General features: G+C 48.2%; 1 protein-coding gene across 2 annotated transcripts in view; it reads right to left on the bottom strand.

The window, feature by feature from the left end:
• HS1BP3 (HCLS1 binding protein 3) overlaps nt 1–16,859 on the bottom strand; it is an 88,522-nt gene extending 71,663 nt beyond the window's left edge. The window contains exons 1-4 of one of the 2 annotated variants that reach the window (XM_038751776.1): nt 16,791–16,859; nt 10,990–11,155; nt 2,390–2,597; nt 94–313 (exon numbers count right to left, since the gene is read on the bottom strand). In XM_038751776.1, the coding sequence (XP_038607704.1) occupies nt 94–313; nt 2,390–2,597; nt 10,990–11,155; nt 16,791–16,822 (626 nt within the window). In that variant the 5' untranslated portion in view covers nt 16,823–16,859. Of the gene's footprint in view, nt 1–93; nt 314–2,389; nt 2,598–5,225; nt 5,572–10,989; nt 11,156–16,790 lie in introns of those variants that run through there. The other variant, XM_038751777.1, reaches the window with a different exon arrangement.
• Between the last annotated feature and the right edge of the window lie 6,150 nt (nt 16,860–23,009).

Below are 23,009 nucleotides of genomic sequence, written 5' to 3'. Positions count from 1 at the left end.
CAGAAGTACCTTCCCCATTTCTGTCATCTCATTCTGTCAAAACATGCATTTTGGGAGGTGACTGTGCTTACTTCAACCAACAGGAAAATGTACCTCATTATGCCAAGAGGATCCATAATTTCTTCCTCCTCATCATCTTCCAAATCCTGCTCGGCCTCCTGATCTTTCAAGGGCTTTTGATGAGGGGTTTCCACGGATGCTGTCTCTGACTGTTCAAAAAAGTCGAAGAACTCGGCGTCTCTTCCTTTGTCTTCTTCCTCCAGATGAGGGTTGTCTCCTCCTCTTAAGTCAGGAGCATCTGACGGCTTGGTTCCTGTTGCGGGGGAAGGAAAGGGGAAGCATGTCAACCCGTTCCTTTCAGGGAATATCCACTGGACATTCACCTGGACTCCTTTTTTTCTGTTTGTTTTTATGGTAATTGTTAACTACATAGCAGATGAGTGGCAGAGATGGGCGTAGAATCTAGGTCCTCTTGACTCCCGGGGCTGTGCTCTAACCACTAGCCCTGCCTCTCTCCAGACCGGTGAGCCTCGAGTCTGGGAGCCAGAAGCCCTATCAGTGTGATTGAGGACAAGAGGGGATGGAAACCCACCCCGGCAGTAAGCTGTGTGAGGGAAAACATGAGGGAGCTGGGGATTCTGAGAAGATAAAACAGTGACTTGAGAAAAACCTAGATCTAACCGACTCCAGGAGAACCCTGTACCCCACTGTAAGAGAAGAAGGGTTGGTATATGTGAATTGTATATGTGAATATATATATACATGAATTGGTATATGTGAATTGGGATCTCTGGTAAGACACTTCTGTCAGAGGAGAGGCCTTGGACTCAGCCACAAAGAGGAGGTGCCAGAAAAGAGTTAGTCCTGATGTGGGAAGGGAGCAGAGCGCATCCCCACCCCAGGCCTTGAGGTGTCTTATTGCTTCTCTTCTCTGCCTTCTCTCTGATCTCCCATCCTCGTGTCTCTCTCCACTTCAATCCATACTTCATGCTGCTGCCCGGATTATCTTTGTCCAGAAACGCTCTGGACATATTACTCCCCTCCTCAAAAACCTCCAATGGCTACCGATCAATCTGCGCATCAAGCAGAAACTCCTCACCCTGGGCTTCAAGGCTGTCCATCACCTCGCCCCCTCCTACCTCACCTCCCTTCTCTCCTTCTACTGCCCAGCCTGCACCCTCCGCTCCTCCACCACTAATCTCCTCACTGTACCTCGCTCTCGCCTGTCCCGCCATCGACCCCCGGCCCACGTCATCCCCCGGGCCTGGAATGCCCTCCCTCTGCCCATCCGCCAAGCTAGCTCTCTTCCTCCCTTCAAGGCCCTGATGAGAGCTCCCCTCCTCCAGGAGGCCTTCCCAGACTGAGCCCCTTCTTTCCTCTCCCCCTCGTCCCCCTCTCCATCCTCCCGTCTTACCTCCTTCCCTTCCCCACAGCACCTGTATATATGTATATATGGTTGTACATATTTATTACTCTATTTATCTATTTATTTATTTATTTTACTTGTACATTTCTATCCTACTTATTTTATTTTGTTGGTATGTTTGGTTCTGTTCTCTGTCTCCCCCTTTTAGACTGTGAGCCCACTGTTGGGTAGGGACTGTCTCTATGTGATGCCAATTTGTACTTCCCAAGCGCTTAGTACAGTGCTCTGCACATAGTAAGCGCTCAATAAATACGATTGATTGATTGATTGATTCTTCATTATCATCATCATCATCATCATCAATGGTATTAATTGAGCAAGCTCTGTACCTCTCCCCCTCATCCCCCTCGCCATCCCCCCATCTTACCTCCTTCCCTTCCCCACATCACCTGTATATATGTTTGTACATATTTATTACTCTATTTATTTTACTTGGACATATCTATTCTATTTATTTTATTTTGTTAGTATGTTTGGTTTTGTTCTCCGTCTCCCCCTTTTAGACTGTGAGCCCACTGTTTGGTAGGGACTGTCTCTATATGTTGCCAACTTGTACTTCCCAAGCTCTTAGTACAGTGCTCTGCACACAGTAAGCGCTCAATAAATACGATTGAGTGATTGATTGATTAAGCACTTGGGAGAGTTCAAGGCAACAGAGTTAACAGGACCATTCCCTACCTACAATGCGCTTACAGTCTATTGCTTCCATGAAATTCACTTTGTGATGAGAAGCAGAATGTCACCTGAAAGATTCAGGGTCCTGGGGGCACCTGAATTTGGGGTGATTCTGGACAGGGGAGGGGCTGGCGTGCCCCCGAAGAGGCACAAAGTGCCATCTCTTCCCCATGCCAGAGCCTGGATTTGAGATTCCAGTTCTCCTCCATCTGACTGGAAGGCTTGAAGCGGGGGTCACGGCGCTCTGTGGAGATGAAAGATGCTTCCCAATAGAGCTTGTGTGGTTACCTAGGAATTCCAGCAACTCGGGGCTTGTGGCTAGGTTGGCGTCCTTCGAGACGTATCTCATTATTTCATTGAATGCCACTCTTCGCTCTCGGATATCAGACTCCCCGACGAGCAACATTTTCCTCGGGAGCAGTGGGAGAGCTGCCTCCGGGTAACGAGTGGCCAGCTTCTGGTAAAACTCCTCAATCTCACTGTACTTTTTGGAAACCTGCAATGAAAAGGGGGAAATACTAGGTTTGGGTCTCCCAGATAACAGCACGAATAATAACTGGTATTTTAGTAAGCGCTTACCACGGGCCGAGCACTGAACGAAGCGATGGGGTAGACAGGAGGCCCCGGGCACTGTATGAGGTAGCTCATCAGCATTCCCTTCACCCTACCTACCCAAGGAACTTTCCCGTGTCTCTTGGCAAACAGTAAGCTGGGGTTTGGAGAAGGGTGGTACTAACAAGGCATCTCTGCCCCATCTCTGTTGGGGACAACAGCCATCTCCAGCACTTATTCATGCCCATCCTTTATATCTCTGTTTATATATTACTCAATTGTATATCCAATCACTTTGATTCTCTATTTTTAAATACTTTATGTCTTTCCCTCCATCAGCATAGCAGTGTGGCTTAGTGGAAAGAGCACGGGCTTGGCAGTCATGGGTTCTAATAGCGCCTCTGCCATTCATTCATTCGTTCAATCGTATTTATTGAGCGCTTACTTTGTGCAGAGTACTGTACTAAGCGCTTGGGAAGTACAAGTTGGCAACATATAGAGACAGACGGTCCCTACCCAACAGTGGGCTCACACTTGTCAGCTGGGTGACATTGGGCAAGTCACTTAACTTCTCTGGACTTCAGTTACCTCATCTGTAAAATGGGGATTAAAACTGTGAGCCCCACGTGGGACAACCTGATTACCTTGTAACAGTGCTCGGCACCCAGGAAGCGCTTAACAAATGCCATCGATATTATTATTATTATTAAGTGCTTAACAAATATCATAATTATTATTATTAGAGTGCAAGCTCCACGTGGACAGGGAATGTCACTTCAGTGTTTTGTAATTCCCAAGTGCCTAGGATCCAATAGTTACTCAAATACTATTACTCCTGCTGCTACTGCTACTACCGCCAGCAATGTCGTCTATCCAAAACACACGGATTCACAGGGCAAACTCAGCAATCTGTACAAACACGGTATGAAGGGACAGTGCCCGGCTGAGCCCACAAGGCTGATGGTCGGTGAGCTGCCCTGCATGCCTCCACTAGCCCCTCTAAATACCTGAGGCCCCTCAGGACACAGCTAGGGGTGAAGTGCCGTGGGGATCAGAGTTCCAAAGACAGGCTAGCGTGGGGCACAGTGCGGAAAAGCGGTCACGGCTTAGTGCAAAAAGCACGGGCCTGGAGTCCAAGGACATGGGTTCAAATCCCACCCCACCACTAGCCTACTGCGTGACCTACCAGCAAGTCACCTAACTTCTCTGTGCTGCAGGTTCTTCCTCTGTAAGATGGGGATTCGGTACCCGTTCTCCGTCCGACTCAGAAGGCGAGTCCGTGTGGGACAGGGACTCAGTCCGACCTGATTAACTTGCATCTATCCCACCACTTAACAGTGCTTGACACGGAGAAAGCACTTAGCAAACACCATAAAAAAACAACCAAAATTAAAAAATGTATTTTTAACACTGGGCTTCCCCTGCACAGATTTGAGCCACCAAATAATAATAATAATAATGATGGCATTTGTGAAGTGCTTACTATGTGCCAGGCATTGTACTAAGTGCTAGGGAACATACAAACAAAACAGAGAGGACCCAGCCCCTGTTCCACATGGGGCTCACAGTCTTAATTCCCAATTCATAGCTGAGGTAGCTGAGGCATACAGAAGTACTTGCCCAAGGTCACAAAGAAAGACAAGTGGCAGAGTCAGGATTAGAACCCAGTTCCTTCTGGCTCCCAGGCCGTGCTCTATCCACTAGACCACGCTGCTTAAGTCTGCTCACTCTGCATCTTGTTGCTAAAGGCCGCGGTGGGAAAATATTACAATTTGGAAACATTACAGCTAGAAGAAGGTTTCATTCATTAAGGCGCAGGTATTCCCATGCACTTTGTGGCAAAAAAAAAAATGCTCAACTGCCTCTGAATGGTCTTCCTGATTATCATTCATTAATTCATTCATATTTATTCAGCACTTACTGTGTGCAAAGTACAGTACTAAGCGCTTGGAAGAGTACAATACGATAACAGACACATTCCCTGCTCACGAGCTCACAATCTAAATGGGGAGACTGGTATTAATATACATACATGAATAAATAACAGATATAGCGTGCCTCAGTGGAAAAGAGCCCAGGCTTTGGAGTCAGAGGTCATGGGTTCAAACCCTGGATCCGCCAATTGTCAGCTGTGTGACTTTGGGCAAGTCACTTCACTTCTCTGTGCCTCAGTTACCTCATCTGTAAAATGGGGATCAAGACTGTGAGCCCCACGTGGGACAACCTGATCACCTTGTAACCTCCCCAGCGCTTAGAACAGTGCTTTGCACATAGTTAGCGCTTAATAAATGCCATTATTATTATTATTATATGTGCTGTGGGGATGGGAGGGAGGATGAAAGAAAGGAGCAAGTCAGGGCGACGCAGACGGGAGTGGGAGAAGAGGAGAGAGGAGAAATGTGCCTTCAATATGGTTTTGAAGTGCAGGAGAGCAATAATCTGTCCGATCTGAGGAGGGAGGGCGTTCCAGGCCAGAGGGAGGATGTGGGCGAAAGGTTGGCGGCGAGATAGACAATAGACGGTGAGATCAGAATGGGGTCCTGTCATCTGCAAAATTTAAGAATGAGCTCACCGCTTTGGATAGCATACTGCCTCGAATGCAAATCCCTGCCTCATCCACCTCATTCCAGATCTGAAAATGTCAACAAATGGCTGCAAGGAAAACAGGGAGAACAGAAAAAGGGCCCGTGAAACCATCCCCATTCTGAACAACAGTGCATCAGCTCCCTCTTATGGCCCTTTCTTCAGCTCCGATGGATGAACCGCGACATTCAGTTTCGGTCACTTTCTCCTTATGAGTAGGTAGAGTTCAGAGACGACAGTTGGGTTCAAAGGTGACACTGCAGTCGGGAAGACTGCATCCGTGAGCGTGAGTGTGTTGGGGAGATAACCCGGCGGTTGTGTACGTGAGGAGCCTCCTGGAATGAGAAAGATGTAACCGTAGCCATTGACTCACTGGGAATTTAATTTATTTGGATTCGATGAGAACTGATGGGTGGGTGACTCAATGGTAGCACCACGACTGACCTTTTTTGACACAAATTCGTGGGCTGCGATGTCCATCACTAGCAGAACGCTTTACCCCCTGACCACTCATTGTGATTTTATTGCATCGGATGCCGGGAAGTTGCACTGGACGGCACCGTTCGGCAAGGCAGAGCCAAGAAGGAGGGCAGAAGCATGCCTTTTACCCCATCTTTAGATGACTGCTACACAGAGAGTTGTGAAGACTGAGAAACCCAGAGGAAGGGGGGGCTGGGGAAGGGGGCGGGCAGCTGGAAGGAAGTCCCCGACCCTTTGCTCTGGAATTCCCTCCCCCTTCACGTCCGACAGCCCATCACTCTCCCCATCTTCAAAACCCTCTATGCTAACCTTTTCACTGTGCCTCGATCTCATCTATCTAGCTGTTGAACCCTAGAACCATGTCCCGCCTCTGGTACAGAACACCTTCCCTCCTCAAATCTGACACACAATTTACTCACCCCCACCCTTCAAGGCCTTACTGAAGGCACATCTCCTCCAAGAGGCCTTCCCTGACTAAGCTCACCCTTTCCTCTTTGCCCACTTCCTCTGTGACGCCCTGACTTGCTCCCTTTGTTCCTCCCCCTCCCAGCCCCACTGTACTTATTTACGTATCTGTAATTTATTTATCTATATTAACATCTGTCTCCCTCTCCTCTAGATTTAAGCTCCTTGTGGGCAGGGAATGTGTCTGTTTATTGTTGTATTGCACTCTCCCAAGCAATCAATCAATCAATCAATCAATCGTATTTATTGAGTGCTCACTGTGTGCAGAGCACTGTACTAAGCACTTGGGAAGTAGAAATTGGCACCGTATGGAGACGTTCCCTACCCAACAACGGGTTCACAGTCTAGAAGGGAGAGATATAATAATGTCATTTGTTAAGCTCTGCTGGGGTGGATTCAAGCAAATCAGGTTGGACACAGCACTTACTAAAGTGTTCTGCACACAGTAAGCGTTCAATAAATATGACTGAATGAATGAATCAATCAATCAATAAATTCCATCTTTTCTGTTGTTACCCCATTTCAGCTCACCATAGGGCAGCTGTTGGCTCATCCTGGCTTATTCCTTCTCTTCACACATCCCATCTAGCAAAGGTGAAACGGGACAAGCAAGCATTGCTTTGATGCTGGTGGTCTGACTGTGCTGCCTATCTGTGCTTTTTTTTTTTTCCAGAGCCCGGGCTTTGGAGTCAGAGATCAGGGGCTCAAATCCCACCTCTGCCAATTGCCAGCTGTGTGACTTTGGGCAAGTCACTTGACTTCTCTGTGCCTCAGTGACCTCATCTGTAAAATGGGGATTAAGACTGCGAGCCCCCCGCGGGACAACCTGATCACCTTGTAACCTCCCCAGTGCTTAGAACAGTACTTTGCACATAGTAAGCGCTTAATAAATTTTATTATTATTAATATTATTTCTTTAATATAACTGTATTTATTTTAAAGTCTATCTTAATGACTATCTCCCTTTCTAGACTGTAGGCTGCTTTTGGGCAAGGAAGTATTGAACTGTACTCTCCCAAGCACAGTACAATGCTCTGTACCCAATAATGACTCAATAAATACCATTAACTGATTGACTGCTGTCTTACACCTTGATATTAAGGAAGGTAAAAGTTGCTTCATCACCTGGACATTGAGTTTCCTCATCTGTAAAATGGAGATTTCCCTCTTAGACAGCTTCATGTAGGGCAGGGAATGTGTCCAAACTGATTATCTTGTATCTACCCCAGCATGTACTTGGTATATATGTACAGTCCTTGGTATATAGTAAGCACTTAACAGATCCCACAATGATTATTATTATTGAGAACTTTATCATGTAGTGAATGACTGGCTATTCCCTAGGACTTTCACAAAACTTCCCTGTCCAACCTAGCCTAAAAACCTAATGATATTTTTTGATAATTCATACTGGCCTGATTTAGGTGCTTGGAAAAATCAGTTGAGCTCTCGTGATTTGAGTTTTAAGCCATTTGCTATTCCTGAGGGGACTTTTCTTCTTAGAAAAAGATGCAAATGCAACTGAAAAATCTATTCTTTAAAAAAAAAAATCAGGGAATTGAAATTCCTCTAACCACATCCACTTACGAAAACAAATGAAAAAACCCAACTCCTCCTTCAGGAACCTTCAGTTAGGTCAGTCATTCGTGGTTTGCCTAAAATCCTATTGTTTTATATCACACACAGATGCTATTTGTACATATGGATTATTTTCCCAAGAATAATATTTTCCCAGCCATTGTTCAAAAGCCAGAGGAGTTTGGTTTGCATATTTTGGGTAAGGAATCAGGATAGCCAATTTTAACATTTCACAATGAAAAAAGGAAGCTATACCGCGAAGAAGACATTAGTCATAGATACACTTTTATTGGAAGCCCCTTGCAGACTAATGTCTTTTTCTTTTTCATTTTTGGAAATGCTGTTCTACAGCTAAGTGGAAGAGTTTAGATTACCTCAAAGGCATCCTGAAGATAACACCATTGTTGTTAATGTTACATAGCTATTTGGGACTGGAACTGAAGCAGCATGGCTTAGTGGATACAGCACTGGCATGGGAGTCAGAAGGACCTGGGTTCTAATTCTGCCTTCGCCACTTGTCTGCTGTATGACCTTGGGCAAGTCACTTCGCTTTGCTGTGTCCCAGTTATCTGTAAAATGGGGAATAAGACTGATCCCCACGTGGGACAGGTACTGTGTCCAACCTGACTACCTTATGTCTAACCCACTACATAAAACAGAGTAAGCACTTGGCAAATGGACACAATCCTCAATAGATTCAATTATAATCATTATGGAGCATCAAAGGGGGAGAATCACTCAACAAATGATGGCGATGATAATAATAGTATTTGCTAAGTGCCTATTATGTGCCAAGCACTGTACTAAGAGTTGGGCTAGATATGAGATAATTAGGTCAGGCAGATTCCCCCAGATGGGCTCAGAGGGGAGGGAGGGAGAGTGGCATTTACTGAGTGCTTATTGTGTGCAGAGCATTCTACAAAGCACTTGGAAGACGACGATAGAAATGGAATCCATGATCCCTGCTCACGAGGAACTTACAGTCTAGCAGACATTAAAATAAATTACCGACAGGGGAAGCAACACGATATAAGCATATGTACATAAGTGATGTAGAGGTGGAAAGCAAAGTGTTACGAGGGTGTGGACTTAAACAGCATAGGCGATGGAGAAGGAAGGGAGTACATGTCAGGAGATGAGAGGCTAGTCAGGGAAGGCTTCTTGGAGGAGATACGATTTTAGTAGGGCTTTAAAGATGAGGATAGCGCTGGTCTGTCAGATAGGAAAGGGGAGGGAGTTCCAGGCAGGAGATAGGGTGGGAGTGAGAGGTAGACAGCGAGAGATGAGATTAAGACACAGTTAGTGTCAGAGAAGTGAACTGAATGGGCTGGGTTACAGTGGGAGAACAGTGAGGGTAGGGAGTGGGGAGAGACTTGACTGAGTGGCTTAAAGCCAGTGGTGAGGCATTTCTATTTGATGCAGAGACGGATCATCATCATCATCATCAATCATATTTATTGAGCGCTTACTATGTGCAGAGCACTGTACTAAGCGCTTGGGAAGTACAAATTGGCAACATATAGAGACAGTCCCTACCCAACAGTGGGCTCACAGTCTAAAAGGGGGAGACGGAGAACAAAACCAAACATACAAACAAAATAAAATAAATAGAATAGATATGTACAAGTAAAATAAATAAATAGAGTAATAAATATGTACAAACATATATACAGGTGCTGTGGGGAAGGGAAGGAGGTAAGATGGGGGGGATGGAGAGGGGGACAAGGGGGGAGAGGAAGGAAGGGGCTCAGTCTGGGAAGGCCTCCTGGAGGAGGTGAGCTCTCAGCAGGGCCTTGAAGGGAGGAAGAGAGCTAGCTTGGCGGATGGGCAGAGGGAGGGCATTCCAGGCCCGGGGGATGACGTGGGCCGGGGGTCGATGGGGGGACAGGCGAGAGCGAGGTACGGTGAACAACCATTGGAAGTTTGTGAGGAGTAGGACAATGCCAACTGAACTGTTTCTGGAAAAATGATAGAGGCGTTAGAGTGAAGTGTGGATTGGATAGACAAGAGGCTGGAGGCAGGGAGGTCTGTGAGGAGGCTGATGCTGTAGTCGACGTGGGACATGCTTGGACCAGGTGGTAATAGTTTGGAGGGACTGGAAGGGGAAGACTCTGGAGATGCTGTGAAAGCAGAAGTGACACGATCGGGTGACAGACTATGTTGCCTGATGAAAAAGATGGGAATGCCCTCCCTCCTCACATCTAACAGACGATTACCACCCCCCCCCCCAACTTATTGAAGACATATCTATTTATTACTCTATTTATTTATTTATTTTGCTTGTACATATCTATTCTATTTATTTTATTTTGTTAGTATGTTTGGTTTTGTTCTCTGTCTCCCCCTTTTAGACTGTGAGCCCACTGTTGGGTAGGGACTGTCTCTATATGTTGCCAATTTGTACTTCCCAAGCGCTTAGTACAGTGCTCTGCACATAGTAAGCGCTCAATAAATACGATTGATGATGATGATGATATCTCCTCCAAGAGGCCTTCCTGGTCTAAGTCCTCATTTCCTCTTTTCCTACTCCCTTCTGCATTGCCCTGACTTACTTCCTTTATTCACCACCCTTCCTTCAGCCCCATAGCACTTATGAACATATATGTAATTTATTCATATATATTAAAGGTCTGTTTCCCCCTCTAGACTATAAGCTGGTAGTGTGCAGGGAGTGTTATATTGTTATAGTCTGTTATTCTGTTCATTTATTCATTCCATCATATTTATTGAGTGCTTTCTGTGTGCAGAGCACTGTACTAAGCACTTGGGAAGTACAATTCAGCAATAGAGACAATCCCTGCCCACACCGGGCTTACAGTCTAGAAGGGGGAGACAGACTTCAAAACAAGTAAACGGGCATCAATATAAATAGAATTATAGATAGGTACAAAAATATACACAAGTGCTGTGGGGGCAGGGAGGGGGGGGAGAGCAAAGAGAGTGAGTCAGGGTGACACGGAGGGTAGGGGGAGCTGGGGAAAGAGGGGGCTTATGCTGTAATCTCTCAAGCATTTAGTACAGTGCTCTGCATATAGTAGGCGCTCAATAAATACAATTGATTGACTGAGTGGAGGAAAATGCCAGGCAGGAAGGGTGGTGGTGGTGTCGCCGGCGAAATGGTAAAATAAAAACTTTCTAGAATGGAGCCTTTACCCAGGGCAGAATGGAAGGTTTTTTCCAGATTGGAGCCCAGCCCCCAGGACCTGAGCCCTGCTCTCTCTTGAGCTTACCATAAACTGGACAACATCTTCAGATTTGTGCCTTGCGGATTTAAATGCAGCCAGACAGGTAACCGCTACAATCTGATATTCCACGTGGCCGGACATCATCTTCCCCCGAATCTCTTGGTACTCGGGGACAAACAGATCAAGCCCGGTGTGGGAATTCTGAACTTGCCTAAAGCAGGAAGAAAAAAAGATAAACAGGTTCAATGGGCTATCGGTCAATAAATGGTATTTGCTGAGCATCTACTGAGTTCAAAGCCCTGAACTAAGCACTTGAGAGAAATTAATACTCTCCTAACTTCAGAGCGCTTACGGTCTAATACGGGAGACGGACAAGCCAAAACAGTTTATAAACAGGAGGAAGAACAACATTATAACAATTAGCGGAGATGTCATGATGCACTATCTGAATAAACAACTAAATATACAAAAATGCATATGTATAGTTATACATGTATTTATAATTATACATATGTAAATCAGGGTATGAAATCCCAAAAGTCCGGCACCACCTCAACACTCGAGTAGCCTCTTCTCCTCTTTCTGTTATTATTAAGTGCCGTCGAGTTGTTTCCAATTCACAGCGACTTCATGGATATACTTTCTCCAGAACGTCCCGTCCTCTGCCATAAATGCACAACTTTTCTAACGGTTCTTCCGTTATCGTTGTTATGGTCTCTATCCATCTAGCTGCCTGTCTGCCTCTTCCATGTTATCCCCAGACTTTTCCTGGCATTAGTGTCTTCTCCAGAGAATTAGTCCTCCTGATTAGGTGTCCAAAAAATGCTGATCAAAGTCGAGTCGGTCGGCCTTCCAAAGACCACTTTGGTTTAATTTGCTCTGAAGTCCATTTGTTTGTCTTTCGGGCAGTCCACGGTATTCGCAAAAGCCTTCTCCAACATCCCTAATAATAATAACTGTGGTATTTGTTAAGTGCCTTCTATATGCCAAGCATTGTACTGGAGTGGCTACAAGATCATCAGGTCCTACACGAGGCTCACAGTCTAAATTAGTCACAGTCTAATTTTTCAGATGAGGGAACTGAGGCACAAAGAAATGACCTGTCCAAGGTCACACGGCAGACAAGAGGTGGAGCCAAGATTAGAACCCAAGTCCTCTTACCCCCAGGCCCATATATATTCCACTAGGCCACGCTGCTTCTTGATCGCTTGTTTCTCCCACCTGCTTTCTAAGTTCACTCATGGGCTACACACATCAGATGGCAGGATGGGATAACGAGCTACATTCGCGGCAACACGACAGGGCTGGATGGGGCGAGGGTGGAGACTGGAAGTCAACAGGATACCCGAGCAGCGGCTGAACGGCAAACTCCAACTGGGAAACCGAAACCAAGGAGGCCAGGGGAAAAAATTCACGGAAACAGTGAAACAAAGCTTCCGACAAGGCGCCATGCCAGCTAAAAGCTGGGCGCCGATTGTGCAGACAGACCAGCTCGGTGTAGGGCAATCGGGAAATGAGTAGCTCTGTCGGAGCAGAAGCTCCGGAGGGATTTTGAAACGAAGACTGTGAAATTAGGAGGCGAAAATGATAAGGCATTGCAAGCAACAGATCTGACAGCACAACGGGGGGGTGAGTGTTGATGTTTGCACAATCCCACCAGGGCTACAAATCCTGCATTAACTTTTTCAGTCACACACATATCCATGAGTGAATTGCACTACCACTAACATCTTCCTCAAGTAAGAAGGCACCCACTCATATGAAATTGATGCATATAAATCCACTCCATCTTCCATCTTGGAGAAGCAGCATGGCATAGTGGATAGAGTTTGGGCCTGGGGGTCAAAAGGTCATGAGTTCTAATTCCAGCTCCGCTGTCCGTTGTGTGACCTTGGGAACATCACTTCACTGTGCCCCAGTTATGGGTGAAATGGGGATTAAGACTGAGCCCCATGTGGGACAGGGACCGTCTCAATAGGACGGCTTTTAATAGATACCCTCAGTGGGTGTAAAAGTGAAAATTGTAGCCGATGCGTCATGTTGTTTACTTAAAAGTTAGAATTCTGGTGCTGCAAATGCTTGTGAATGATAATAATGATTGTGGTGTTTGTTAAGCACTTACTATGTGTCGAGGACTGCATAAAGCGCTAGGGATGCTACAAGATAATCAGGTCCCACTTGGAGTTCACAGGGAGAACAGGTATTAAATCCCCATTTGGCAAATGAGGGAGCTGAGGCCCAGAGAAGTGAAGTGACTTGCCCAAGGTAATATGGCAGGCCCGTGGTGGAGCTAGGATTAGAATCCAGGTCCTCTGATTTCCCAGTCCCATGCTCTTTCCACTAGGCCATGCTGCTTCTCATGGAGAGTGAAGGTGAAGATGAAGACAATAATAAACGATAATAGAGATGGTATCTGTTATTATTATTGAGAATGAAGGTAAAGATAAAGATGAAGAGTGCAGGTAAAAGGTTGCTATATTTAGTCTGAGCAAAGATGGTCTTATAGTGCCCAGAGTTCTAGCATTATTTCCCCTTTTATTAGTCTTTTAAAATAACAGTAAAACAACTCCCTTATCTTATGGCTTCAATGTTTTAGGAAGTTCTTAGCATTTCTGGACAACTATACATCGTCCAGCTATAATCACAATTTTCTAGAAATTGGTTTCTAGCTCTGTTTCTTCAGAGCTTTAATCCCCTGGGCAACTATCGGCAGCATGGCCTGGGACTCAGAGGACCTGGGTTCCAATCCTGATTCCGCCACGTACGTGCTCTGTGACCTTTGGCAAGTCAGTTCACTTCCCTGTGCTTCAGTTCCCTCATCTGCAGAAATGGGGATTCTATACCTGTTGTCCCTCCTACTTAGACCGAAAGCCCCACGTGGGACCCGATCATCTTGAATCTACCCCAGTGCATGGTACAGTGTTTGACATTTAGTAAGGGCTTAACAAATACCACAATTATTAAAATGGAATGTGAATTCAAATAACGTTCACAATTGGCCCGGGGAATCTTCCTACTTGGGCTCATGTTTGCTTCAGGAGTCTGGGCACTTCACCCGGGTGGAATGGCAAATTTATAAGCGTACTGACACGGCAGGAGGAGCACCCTTCCTACCTTAATTTTGCACCTGGTGATGCCCAAAAGCTCATTTAAGGGAGTGCAGTTTTGCGTGTGTGTGTTTTTAATGGTTTCTGTTAAGCACCTACTATGTGCCGGTCACTATACTAAGCGGTAGGGTAGATCCACGCTAATCAGGTTGGACGTAGTCCATGTCCTATATAGGCCTCACAGTCTTAATACCTACTTTACAGACGAGGTAACGGAGGCCCAGAGAAGCTAAATGACTTGCTCAAGGTCACACAGTAGGTAAGTGGCAGAGCCGATATTAGAACCCAGGTCCTCCTAGGTGTCTCCGGTTCCCAGTTCAGTTGGATCTGGGCACGAATTCCATTCCCACGTCATCAGTGGCTGGGATCCTTGTCCACTGAATCAGACGTTTCCTTGAGAATGAACCCCAGCCCCTAGCCCACGTCCTGCCTCTGGCCTGGAACGCCCTCCCTCCTCAAATCTGACAGACAGTAACTCTCCCCTCCTTCAAAGAGACCTTCCCTTGCCTCAGTCATCCTTTCCTCTTCTCCCACTTCCTTCTGCATCACCTGGACTTGCTCTCTTTATTCATCCCCGCCCCCTCCCAGCGCCATGGCACTGAAGTACATAGCTGTAATTTTATTTATTTATATTAATGTCTCTCTCCCCCTCTACACTGTAAGCTCGTTGTCGGCAGGGAAAGGGTCTGTTATGTTGTACTCTACCAACTCTCCTGCGAATCTATGCCTTATCATGGCAGGAGAGTTTGTTGTACATATTTATTACTCTACTTATTTTACTAGTACATATCTATCCTATTTATTTTATTTTGTTAGTATGTTTGGTTTTGTTCTCTGTCTCCCCCTTTTAGACTGTGAGCCCACTGTTGGGAAGGGACTGTCTCTGTATGTTGCCAATTTGGACTTCCCAAGCGCTTAGTACAGTGCTCTGCACATAGTAAGCGCTCAATAAATACGATTGATGATGATGATATGCCGATCATAATTATTATGGTATCTGTGCCAGGCACTGTACTAAGCGCTAGGGTGGATACAAGCAAATGGAGTTGGACACAGTCCCTGTCCCACGTAGGGCTCACAGTCTTCATCCCCATTTTACAGATGAGGCCCAGAGAAGTGAACGGACTTGCCCAAGGTCACACAGCAGACAACTGGCAGAGCTGGGGCCAGTACCCAGTTCCTCTGACTCCACCCTAAAATCACATCTCCTCCAAGATGCCTTCCCTGACTAATTCCTCCTTTCCCCATCTCATTAACTTGATTTGCCCTGCCCTCTGCATTGCCTAGCACTTGGTCTGCCCCCCCAAAAAGCATTTTAAACACTCTCCCCACTTTGCAGCTTCCCTTATCTGCAATATATTTTAATGTCTGTCTCCCCCATTAGATTGCATCGATTCTCCCAAATCCTTATCAATCTCTGCCAAGTGAAGCAGCGTGGCTTAGTGGCAAGAGCCCGGGCTTTGGAGTCCGAGGTCGTGGGTTCTAATCCCAGCTCCGCCACTTGTCAGCTGTGTGCCCTTGGGCAGGTCACTTCACTGGGCCTCAGTTCCCTCATCTGTAAAGTGGGGATGAAGACCATGAGCCCCACGTGGGACAACCTCATTACCTTGTATCTGCCCCGGCGCTTAGAAAAGTGCTCGGCACATGGTAAGTGCTTAACAAATCCCAACATCATCAAGAGAAGCAGCATGGCTCAGTGGAAAGAGCCCGGGCTTTGGAGTCAGAGGTCATGGGTTCAAATCCCGGCTCCGCCACTGGTCAGCTGTGTGACTTTGGGCAAATCACTTCACTTCTCTGGGCCTCAGTTACCTCATCTGTAAAATCATCATCATCATCAATCGTATTTATTGAGCGCTTACTGTGTGCAGAGCACTGTACTAAGCGCTTGGGAAGTATTTTGTTAGTATGTTTGGTTTTGTTCTCTGTCTCCCCCTTTTAGACTGTGAGCCCACTGTTGGGTAGGGACTGTCTCTATACGTTGCCAACTTGGACTTTCCCAAGCGCTTAGTACAGTGCTCTGCACACAGTAAGCACTCAATAAATACGACTGATGATGATGATGATAACATATAGAGACAGTCCCTACCCAACAGTGGGCTCACAGTCTAAAAGGGGGAGACAAAACCAAAATGGGGGTGAAGACTGGGAGCCTCCACGTGGGACAACCTGATCACCTTGTAACCTCCCCAGCGCTTAGAACAGTGCTTTGCACATAGTAAGCGCTTAACAAATACCATTATTATTATTATTATTACGTCCCCCATTAGATTGCACTGATTCTCCCAAATCCTTATCAATCTCGGGGGAAAGAGCCCGGGCTTTGGAGTCGGAGGTCCTGGGTTCAAATCCCAGCTCCGCCAACTGTCAGCTGTGTGATCTGGGGCACGCCGCTTCGCTTTTCTGTGCCTCAGTTACCTCCTCTGTAAAATGGGGATGAAAACTGTGAGCCCCACCATGGGACCTGATCACTTTGTAACCTCCCCAGCGCTTAGAACAGTGCTTGGCACATAGTAAGCGCTTAACAGGTACCATTATTATGATTTTTATTTGCCCTGGCTGGTGCTGCAGGGGGTAAACGTCCTGTCCCCGGGGAGAGCTCTTGCCAACTTGCACTTCCCAAGCGCTTAGCCCAGTGCTCTGCACACAGTAGGCGCTCAATAAATACGATTGAATGAATGAATGAATAGAATGGGGAGTAACGGTCGGGGGTCCGGTCGGCCGCCCCCCCGGTGACCTCACCTGCTGGTCACGAGCTTAGCCGGGCCCTGCATGGCGCCGCGGACCACGACGACGACAGCCCCGCCGCTCCCCGCACCGCACCCCGCCCGGCCGGACCAATCACGGCGGGCCGGGCGCGGGGCGGACCAATCGCAGGGAGCGAGGCGGGGAGAGGGGCGGGGCGGGCCAATCACCGGGAGCGGGGCGGGGAGGGCGGGGCGAGGCGGACCAATCACAGGGAGCGAGGCCTCCGCGGGAGGGCGAGGCGAGGAGGGGCGGGGCCACCGCAGGGGGGCGGGGCGGGCCAATCACAGGGAGCGAAGCGGGGAGGGGCGGGGCTACCTCGGGAGGGCGGGGAGAGGCGGACCAATCACAGGGAGCGAGGCGGGAGGGGAGGGGCCACCGTGGGAGGGCGAGGCGAGGTGAACCAATCACAGGGAGCGGGGAGGGGCGGGGCCACCGCGGGAGGGCGGGGCGAGGCGGGCCAAACACAGGGAGCGAAGCGGAGAGGGGCGGGGCCACCCCGGGAGGGCGGGGCGAGGCGGATTGATCATGGGGAGAGAATTGGGGAGGGGCGGGGCGAGGCGGGCCAATCACAGGGAGCAAGGCGGGAGGGGCGGGGCCACCGCGCGAGGGCGGGGCGAGGCGGGCCAATCACAGGGAGCGAAGCGGGGAGGGGCGGGGCCCCCGCGGGAGGGCGGGGCGGATCAATCATAAGGAGCGAAGCGGGAGGGGCGGGGCCACCGCGGGAGGGCGAGGCGAGATGGGGCGGGGCCACCGCGGGAGGGCTGGGCGGACCAATCACAGGGAGTAAGGCGGGGAGAGGGGCGCGGCGGACCAATCACAGGGAGCGAGGCGGGGAGAGGGGCGCGGCGGACCAATCACAGGGAGCGGGGAGGGGCGGAGCCACCGAGGGAGGGCGGGGCGAGGGGCGGAGCGGGCCGTGACACGAAGCGGGAGGGGGCGAGCGCGTGATCATCCCCCCCCCCCCCACCCCGGGGGTCGGCGGGCCGAGGGGGGCGTGACGTCATCAAGGGGGCGGGGCGGCTGCAGGCGTGACGTCATCACGGAAGGTTGGCGTCATCATAGGCTGCCGAGACAGGGGCGGACAACAACAATAATCATAATAATAATAATGATGGCATTTGTTACATGTTTTGTCTTCTTGTCTGTCTTCCCCTTCTAGACTGTGAGCCCGTTGTTGGGTAGGGACCGTCTCTGTTGCCAACTTGGCCTTCCCAAGCGCTTAGTACAGTGCTCTGCACACAGTAAGCGCTCAATAAATACGATTGAATGAATGAATAAATTAAGGGCCTACTATGTTCCAAGCACTGTTGTAATCAATTCATTCATTCAATCGTATTTATTGAGCGCTTACTGTGTGCAGAGCACTGTGCTAAGCGCTTGGGAAGTACAAGTCGGCAACGTATAGAGATGGTCCCTACCCAACAGTGGGCTCACAGTCTAGAAGGGGTTGTAAGCGCTGGGGTAGATACAAGATTGCCAGGTTGCCCCACATGGGGCTCACACTCTTCATCCCCATTTTACAGATAATAATAATAAAAATATTGGCATTTGTTAAGCGCTTACTATGTGCCAAGCACTGTTCTAAGCGCTTGGGGGGGATACAAAGTGATCAGGTTGTCCCACGTGGGGCTCACAGTCTTCATCCCCATTTTACAGATGAGGTAACTGAGGCTCAGAGAAGTTCAGTGACTTGCCCAAGGTCACACAGCAGACGTGGCGGAGCCGGGATTCGAACCCATGGCCTCTGACTCCAAAGCCCGGGCTCTTTCCACTGAGCCACGCTGCTTCTCAGATGAGGTAACAGGCCCGGGGAAGTGACTTGCCCAAAGTCACAGCGCTCACAAGTGGCAGAGTCGGGATTAGAACCCAGGACCTCTGACTCCCAAACACGGTTGGCGGCCACTGAGCCACATTGTTCAAAGGGGGCGGGGCGATGGGAGAGAGGGCGTCATTCATTCATTCAATAGTATCTATTGAGCGCTTACTGTGTGCAGAGCACTGTACTAAGCGCTTGGGAAGGACAAGTCGGCAACATATGGAGAGAGACGGTCCAAACCCAACAACGGGCTCACAGTCTAGAAGGGGGAGACAGAAAACAAGGAAAAAACCATGGAGACAGGGTGGGAAGATTGGAAGGATGGCGTCATCCCGGGGACAGAGTCCCTGTCCTGCCTTGGGCTCACTGGAATGGGTTTGGGGGTTGCGGCTTTGCCCCCTCTCCCCTGCCCAAGGAACACAGGACCGACCCAAAATGGCAATAAAAAAAAACAACTTAAGCAACCCCCGTTGGTAAACAGAGTCTCAAAATTTACAATCCGGAGAAACAGAGGCAGTTGCAGTAATCCAGGCGGCTGCCACATTATTCCAGGCAGTTATTCATTCATTCATTCAATCGTATTGAGCGCTTACTGTGTGCAGAGCACTGTACTGAGCGCTTGGCTAGTATAAATCGGCAACATATGGAGACGGTCCCCACCCAACAAGGGGCTCACAGTCTAGAAGCTGGAGACAGACAACAAAAAACATCTGGATTACTGCATCAGCTTCCTCGCTGACCCCCTCGGCCTCCTGCCTCTCCCCACTCCAGTCCATTCTTCCTTCTGCTGCCTGGATCATTTTTCTATCAAAGCGTTCAATCTCCCCAGTCCTCAGCAAACCCGAGTGGTTGCCCATCCACCTCCGCATCAAACAAAAGCACCTCACCATCGGCTTTGAAGCAGTCCATCCCCTTGCCCCCTCCTACCTCACCCGGCTACTCTCCTTCTCCGGCCCAGCCGGCACCCTTGGCTCTTCTAACGCCAACCTTCTCACTGTGCCTCCAACTTGCCTGTCTCACCGCCGAATCCTAGCCCATGTCCTGCCTCTGGCCTGGAACGCCTTTCCTTCATCCATTCAGTCATAGTTATTGAGCGCTTACTGTGTGCAGAGCACTGTACTAAACGCTTGGAAAGCCCCTCCTCAAATCCGACAATTACTCTCCCCCCCCCCCGAAAGCCTTATTGAAGGCACATCTCCTCCAAGTGGCCTTCCCTGACTGAGCCCTCCTTTCCTCTTCTCCTGCTCCCTTCTGCATCACCCTGACTGGCTCCATTTGCTCTTTCCCCACCACTTCCAGCCCCAAATCACTTATACACATATCAATAGTTTATTTAGATTAATGTCTGTCTCCCCCTCTAAACTGTAAACTCATTGTGTATTAGAAAGGTGTCTGTTTTATTGTTGTATCATGCTCTCCCAAGCACTTAGTACAGTACTCTGCACACAGTAAGCACTCAATTGTGGGCAGGGATTGTCTCTATTGTTGTATTGTTTTCCAAGTGCTTAGTACAGTGTTCTGCACACAGTAAGCGCTCAGTAAATACGATTGAATGAATGAATAAATACAACTGACTGGAGGCCTTCCCAGACTGAGCCCCTTCCTTCCTCTCCCCCTCGTCCCCCCTTCCATCCCCCCCTTCTTACCTCCTTCCCTTCCCCACAGCACCTGTATATATGTATATATGTTGGTACATATTTATTACTCTATTTATTTATTTATTTTACTTGTACATATCTATTCTATTTATTTTATTTTGTTAGTATGTTTGGTTTTGTTCTCTGTCTTCCCCTTTTAGACTGTGAGCCCACTGTTGGGTGGGGACTGTCTCTATATGTTGCCAACTTGTACTTCCCAAGCGCTTAGTACAGTGCTCTGCACATAGTAAGCGCTCAATAAATACAACTGATGATGATGATGAACTGACTGACCGACACAGTACTTAATACGGGTATATGATGTGAAAAGTATAATGCTAAGCTCTGGAAAAAAATACACAGGTGAAAATAATAATAATAAGAAGAAGAAGAACTGAACACTGAGGGGCTCGGAGTTTTAAAAATAAGGCAGTGGACAGAGCGGACTGGACTGACACATTAGGACAGATAAAACACAAAAACCCATAAAAGCCAAGTACAGTGTCAAAATCAAATAGAGCACTGTGCCTACAGAAGCAGAGTTGCAGGCTCTTGGAGGCTCAGAGTTCAACAGTAATAATTATTATGGTATCTATTACGCACTTACTATATGCCAAGCACTCAACCCAGCACTGGAGTAGATACAAGATCATCACGTTGCACACGTTTCCTGTCGGACAGACTTCAGGGATTACGCTCGAATCCCCGTTTTACGGAAGAGGAAACCGAGGCACAGAGAAGTTCAAGGAGGTGCCCAGGGTCACACAGCAGACAAGTGGCAGAGCCGGGATTAGAACCCTTGCTCATTCCACTAAGCCACGCTGCTTCCAACAGTCACAAGAGCCAAGGTTACAGGCTCAGTCTTCCCTACTGGATGGCTCCACTACAGCCTGCAGCTTCTTCTGCTCGGCTTCTTAACCTTCTGCTTGATGGGGGATAGAGAAGCAGCATGGCTCAATGGAAAGAGCCACGGGCTTTGGAGTCAGAGGTCATGGGTTCAAACCCCGGCTCCGTCAAGTGTCAGCTGTGTGACCCTGGGCAAGTCACTTCACTTCTCTGTGTCTCAGTTACCTCATCTGTAAAATGGGGATTAAGATTGTGAGCCCCCCTGTGGGACAACCTGATCACTTTGTCACCTCCCCAGTGCTTAGAACAGTGCTTTGCACATAGTAAGCGCTTAATAAATGCCATCATTATTATTATTATTATATTATGGGGATCACAGATCCAGGGCCCTGAATCAGGCATCCTGTGCTACTAAATAGAAAACGAACTCCAAGCCTTTCTAGAAGTTTCCTTTAGAAGCTGTTAAGGGAGGAGGAGAAGCTGAGCATCCCATACCTGAGGACGGTAAAGGTGGCTGCCGCTCCCACAGAGAGAGGGGGCAGTGAGGACTCTTTGACGTGCAGTAGCCATCAGCAGAAATAAAGCTTCTGGTGTGGGCACCCATTTCTGATGCCCCCAAAACCTGCCCATCACCTCACTACCCCTTCCAACTAAAGCCTCATCTCCCACATCCCATTCCTGTCCGAATTCCTCGGGTGAGGTGTTTACTCATGAATGAGGTGTACGGGTGAAGCAGCTTGGCCTGGAGGAAAGAGGCTGTGCCTTGGGCGGTCAGAGTCAGTGGAAGGCAATCTGCTACAAGTCAAAACTCCCCTATGCTGGGCAACAGCAGCATGGGAGAGAGTCGAGGGTGGAGACTCAAGTTTACTTATTCTGACTGCCAATTACCTGCTGTGTAACCGCAGGCAAGTAACTTAACTTCTCAGTGCCTTAGTTCCCTCATTTGCAAAATGGGCATTCAATACCCGTGCTCCCTCCTGATTATCACATACCTACCTCAGGATCCCACCTGGAGAGTGTCCAGTCCTCTACCAGTCTCAGTTATGGGAGGGAGAGTCAAGCCAAGGCCTACCCATTCCATCCCTAGCTTGGGCAGTGGCTAGCGAGTGGAAGGTAAACTGCTACAAGTCAAAGGTCTTCTGTGAGCTCGTTGTTGGGTAGGGATTGTCTCTGTTGCCGAACTGTACTTTCCAAGCGCTTAGTACAGTGCTCTGCACATTGTAAGCACTCAATCAATACAACTGAATGAATGAAAACTCACTCCTGCTGGGCAGCAGCGGCAAGGGAGAGAGTACAGGGCGGAGACTCAAGTTTACTGCTTGGAAGAAGGCGATGTTAGCCAGGAAACATTCAATGAAATGATCTTTCTGTGCAGAAGTGCGGGCCGCTACAAACTACAATTTACAGTGCATTTAATGCGGCTTTATGGGCGACGATGGGAATTCCTCAAACATTAGCTGTCTTCCAAATGCCCTATCTAGGCGACTCTACCCATCCCCAAGAGTAGACACAGCAATACTTTAACTGTTGGAAGTCCACCGAAAAAGATCGCCCGAAGCCTTGTCTGTGTCTTAACAAGTGGTCAAGGTAGCATATGCCACTGGGCCCCGGACAGACTCAATAATAATAATAATAATTATGGCATTTGCTAAGTGCTTACTATGTGCCAGGCACTGTACTAAGCACCCACAAGGAGATTACAGTGTAGAGGGGGAGACAGACATTAATGTAAATAAATAAATAAATTAAGGATATGTTCATGCTGTTGGGCTGAGGGAAGTGGGATAGGTGGATCCCTGTTGGACAGTGAAAATCCAACACCAATTCCTCCAGATGCCCAGCTGGACTCTATGGTGACTATGCACTTTGCTGTGTTCCCCTTAAAAACTATGTTACTCTCTCCAGTCCCACAGC

Source organism: Tachyglossus aculeatus, chromosome 9 (assembly GCF_015852505.1).
Source record: "Tachyglossus aculeatus isolate mTacAcu1 chromosome 9, mTacAcu1.pri, whole genome shotgun sequence".
Lineage (NCBI taxonomy): Eukaryota > Metazoa > Chordata > Mammalia > Monotremata > Tachyglossidae > Tachyglossus > Tachyglossus aculeatus.
Note: the sequence above shows the minus strand (reverse complement) of the source record. Positions and strands in the feature narration are given on the sequence as shown.